The sequence below is a fragment of the Myxine glutinosa genome, chromosome 9 (assembly GCF_964187855.1).
Source record: "Myxine glutinosa chromosome 9, kmMyxGlut1.1, whole genome shotgun sequence".
Classification (NCBI taxonomy): domain Eukaryota; kingdom Metazoa; phylum Chordata; class Myxini; order Myxiniformes; family Myxinidae; genus Myxine; species Myxine glutinosa.
The window spans coordinates 60,676,751-60,681,750 of record NC_136269.1 but is presented as its reverse complement, the minus strand read 5'-3'; the positions used below and the strand labels follow the sequence as shown (position 1 = coordinate 60,681,750).

Below are 5,000 nucleotides of genomic sequence, written 5' to 3'. Positions count from 1 at the left end.
AGAGAGTTTTGCAGGTTTGAAAGTCGAACTCTGGTACCGAGTTTCAAGAACATACGGAATACCACAGTCACAGCAGAGGAATCATGTTGCCTGGTACACAGGAGGAGACGTCACGACTTGAACAGCATTGATTAATGCAAAAATGTTATTGCACAACATCAACTTACCACGTGAGAGACTGCGGAAGAATGGCAATCAAGTTGGTTGTAAGGTCCGTCAACCTCATTATCTACATGGAATAAATCACTCCAAACAATCACCAATCGATTTGAAGAATCTGATTTTCAGAGAAACTTTACACAAGATTACACAAGTGAGCAGATCCAAAACATCCTCTTGCATTTACCAGCACTAACTTCTTGCATGTTACAAAAACTCACCTTGTGCATCACCTGACATCGGAGGGACTCAATAATGTGGCCAAAGGTAATATTGCCGTTTTCTGGCAGAAAGCGCATTTTCGCCTTTATCACAAGCCACAAAAACTCTGCAAAGACCACAAGTTACTCTATGAACAAAGCAAAGTGCTAATGTGTGTGTATATATATATATATACACACACACATACACTGCATTCAGACATTCACTTTTTTCACATTTTGTTATGTTGCAGCCTTATGCTGAAATCGTTTAAATTCATTTTTTCCATCAATCTACACTCAATACCCCATAATGACAAAGAAAACAGGATTTTAGAAAGTTTTACAAATTTATTAAAAAGAAAAACTGAAATATCACATTGACATAAGTATTCATACCCTTTGTTGTGACACTTGAAATTTAGCTCAGGTGCCTCCCATTTATCTTGATCATCGTTGAGATGTTTCTGCACCTTGGAGTCCACCTGTGGTAAATTCAATTGATTGGACATGATTTGGAAAGGCACACACTTGTCTATCTATATAAGGTGTCACAGCTGACAATGCATATCAGAACAAAAAACCAAGTCATGAGGTCGAAGGAACTGCCTGCAGAGCTCAGACAGGATTGTGTCGAGGCACAGATCTGGGGAAGCCGACAAAAAAAAATTCTGCTGCATTGAAGGTTCCCAAGAGCACAATGGACTCCATAATTCTTCAATGGAAGTTTGGAACAACCAGGACTCTTCCTCGAGCTGGCCGCCCGGCCAAACTGAGCAATCGGGGGAGAAGGGCCTTGGTAAGAGAGGTGAACAAGATCCCGATGGTCACTGGCTGAGCTCCAGAGATCCTGTGTAGAGATGGGAGAAACTTCCAGAAGGACAACCATCACTGCAACACTCCACCGATGTGGGCTTTATGGCAGAGTGGCCAGACAGAAGCCACACAGTTCAATCTTTGTTTCATCAGACCACAGAATCTTGTTTCTCACAGTCAGTCCTTTCGGTGCTTTTTTGCAAACTCCAAGTGGGTTTTCATGTGTCTTTCACTGAGGAGAGGCTTCCGTCTTGCCACTCTGCCATAAAGCCCAGATCGGTGGAGTGTTGCAGTGATGGTTGTCCTTCTGGAAGTTTCTCCCATCTCCACACAGGATCTCTGGAGCTGAGCCAGTGACCATCGGGTTATTGGTCACCTCTTACCAAGGCCCTTCTGCCCCGATTGCTCAGTTTGGCCGGGCGGCCAGCTCTAGGAAGAGTCCTGGTTGTTCCAAACTTCTTCCATTTAAGAATTATGGAGGCCACTGTTCTTGGGAACCTTCAATGCAGCAGAAATTTTTTTTATAGGCTTCCCCAGATGTGTGCCTCGACACAATCCTGTCTGAGCTCTGCAGGCAGTTCCTTCGACCTCATGGCTTGGTTTTTGCTCTGATATGCATTGTCAGCTGTGAGACCTTATAGACAGGTGTCCCTTTCCAAATCATGTCCAATCACTTGAATTTACAACAGGTGGACTCCAATCAAGGTGTAGAAACATCTCAATAGTATAGTCAATATAGCACCAAAATACCCCTACCCCAAAAAAATTGCAAAAAAGCGTTTTATGGTTATTTATTGTACTTTAAGGCATAGTGAACAATATATTAAAAGTTGGACAGAAATGGAGCACGGGAAAGTAAAAATTTCTGACAAAAAATGGCCCAAATCTGCCCCCGTTTTCACTTGACACTATCAAGATGGAACATACCAGATTAAGACCACCACCACTTATTAATGATTGGGGTAATTACGTTATAATCTAATTGGACGTGTTGTAAAAATATTTTAAATTTTTAAATATTTTTTAAAAGGTTTTGATTGTTGCGTACCAGCATTTTAATGTTGAATCTAAGGAAGCCGAAATGTCAAAAACCACTAAATCTATTAAGTTACCTTTTTGTATGATGTGTAATTATGTTAGCTGTCACATGACAGAGTTTGGAGGCAATTGCTAATCATTTATGTGAAATATAGCCAATTAAGCATTTAGTGGCGGAAAATATGCATTTCAACCATGACATGTTTCCTAACTAATATTTTCCAGGATAGAAAATGAGCTCAAGCAAAGAAACCTGCCCCTTATGCCAAAGGGAATTGGATTGTGAGGAGACTGGTGGTTCGTGAGAAAGGAGCTAAAGGTATCAACCATGCTAGCGTCGAAAGAGGTGTCGACATCAGAGTCGAAGCTGGAACTAGTATGCACAAAACATGCCGGATCAACCACAAAAACAAAAAGGACATTGCTTTAAGCAAGAAAGATCGGACAGATTCTGCTCAATCAGTAAAAAGAAGTGCTCGTGTTTCCTTGGGGCCGTATGACAGCAAAACAGATTGCTTTTTCTGTGGAACCGAAGTCAAGAAGATAGACCCAAAACGAAGTCATGCAGAAACGGACATTTTTAGCTTTGTGAAGACAGACGCATTTGTTAAAACGATATTGGTTCATTGTAAAACACGGATGGACGAATGGGCCATTGCTGTTCAAAGCCGCATCGAATATTTTTGGGGCGATCTTCATCCAGCATGCAGCAGACTGTTTACCACCAGTCATGTAACGTTAATTTTCGCACAATGCAGGAAATTCCAAAACAGTTCAGGTCAGTTGATTCTGCAAAAAGACGAAAAATTGGAGGACCAAAGGACTGTGATCAGGAAAAGGCATTTCAAAAGGTCTGCACATTCCTCAATGAAAACGATGGAGCAGCTAACTATATTAGACCTTGTTGCTAAAATGGGAGAATACTTGACCGATTGCAAATCCGTGGCATATGGAAATCAGTACCTCAAGGAAAAGCTTTTAGAACGATATGGTGACTATATTTGTGGCTGAGGGCAAGGGTGTGAAAAACATTGTGACCTTTCGGGAAAAAACCCGCCAGATTCTTCGTGACTACTACAATTCACCTCGGGAAGATGACGAGGAAGCACAGAAACGAGCAATTCTACAAACTGCAGCAAAACTTATCAAAAGTGACATAAAAACAACAGTTGCGCCACTTGGGGATACATATTCAACTCGTGCAGAACTGAAACTTGCGCCTGCATTGGATTATGTCCCAGCAAGTTTGCGATTCTTGCTGCAGCATCTGTTCGTTGGGAAGGATACGTCCATAAAGGTTGCTGGTATTGGGCAAGCAGTTATTCAAGCAGTGCGTCCAAGGGCTGTAATTGCACCATTACAGCTTGGCCTCGCAGTGCAAATGCACCATTTGTATAGGTCACGGTTCTTGATAGATAGTCTTTCAACCTTGGGGTTTTCTTCATCTTACCCAGAAGTGCAAAGGTTTGAAGTGAATGCGACGTGCTTCAGATGTATTGGGAAGTGACTAACATTCTCGATACGTCCTTGCTATTTGCTGGAGACAATGTTGATCATAACATTATAACCTTGGATGGAAAGGGTACCTTCCATGGGATGGGCATGACAGCTGCCATCACACCAGGGAAGCAAGCTAGTCAAATCATCGAGACAGAAAATTGCTGACTTGAAGCTTGTCGAACTGACAAAGATTGATATTATAGATTACCGCTATGCAAAGCAGATCAAATGAAATGTTGAATTTCAGCCCCTCCCCTTCTCGTCTGCCTGTGACCGCACAGTTGACATCTTCTGGGAAATGTCCTTTCGCTTCAACAAGAGTACGCCTAGTTGGCAAGGCATGATGCATTTACTACACAAGGAGTGTGAGCATCCAGGGAAATCGTCCGCACAGTTTCTCCCAATGATTGACATGAATCCAGGGGACAAAACCTGTATACTGTCCACCCCAGATTACCTATGCAAACTTGCGTCAAAACACAACATGCCAACCATTATTACCTTCGACCAACCGCTGTTTTGGAAGGCTTCTGAGATAGTGAATGCTGTTCCAGATGATAGCCCAATCAGGAATGTGGTGTTACTGCTTGGGAGCTTCCATACTTTCATGAATTTGTTGGGAGCAATCGGAACTTTGATGGATGGCAGTAGACTTAAGGAGATCCTGGATACGGTGAAAATGCCATTGTACACATGATGAGCGGAAAAGCAGTGCAGCGAGCACTAGATAAGAGAACGAGCAGCGTAGGTGTAGAAATAAGAATGCCAACAAAGTGAACATTACAGGGGCGACAACAGTTTGGAAAAAAGGAGGATTTCTTGTCAAATAAACAAACAAGCAGGCAATTATCCAGCTCATCATGGAACGATTGCGACAGAGGGGCTCTGAGGTGATCCAAGCTGGAGATGCCGATGTTGAGATCGCAAAAGCAGCCGTCACAAAGTCTGCTTTCAAGTCTACCACACTCGTTGGAGAAGACACCAATCTCCTCCTACTGTTGCTCTACTACGCTGAGAACAAACTGCACTGAACTATTTCTGCTCGGACAAGGTAAAATCAAATGTCTATAATATCAAGGTCCTTAAGAAGATACTTGGAGAAGCAGTCTGTAGTGATCTATTGTTCATTCATGCGTTCACCGGATGCGACTCAACGTCGAGTATTTGGGATTGGAAAGAAATCGGGGTTCCAAAGAATCAAGAAAGAAAAGGAAATGAAAGACTTCAAAAGTGTTCTGCTCACCAAAGCAAAGTCGGGATGCTGTGGAAACCAGTAGCTGCAGGGCA

At 42.6% G+C, this 5,000-nt stretch overlaps 1 protein-coding gene across 1 annotated transcript in view; it reads right to left on the bottom strand.

The window, feature by feature from the left end:
* Positions 1–5,000, bottom strand: part of LOC137418542 (uncharacterized) — a 46,843-nt gene that overhangs the window by 28,866 nt on the left and 12,977 nt on the right. The window contains exons 6-8 of the mRNA XM_068104624.2: positions 381–487; positions 168–229; positions 1–90 (exon numbers count right to left, since the gene is read on the bottom strand). The exon at positions 1–90 is cut by the window's left edge and continues 77 nt beyond it. Of these exons, the coding sequence (XP_067960725.2) occupies positions 1–90; positions 168–229; positions 381–487 (259 nt within the window). The remainder of the gene's footprint in view (positions 91–167; positions 230–380; positions 488–5,000) is intronic.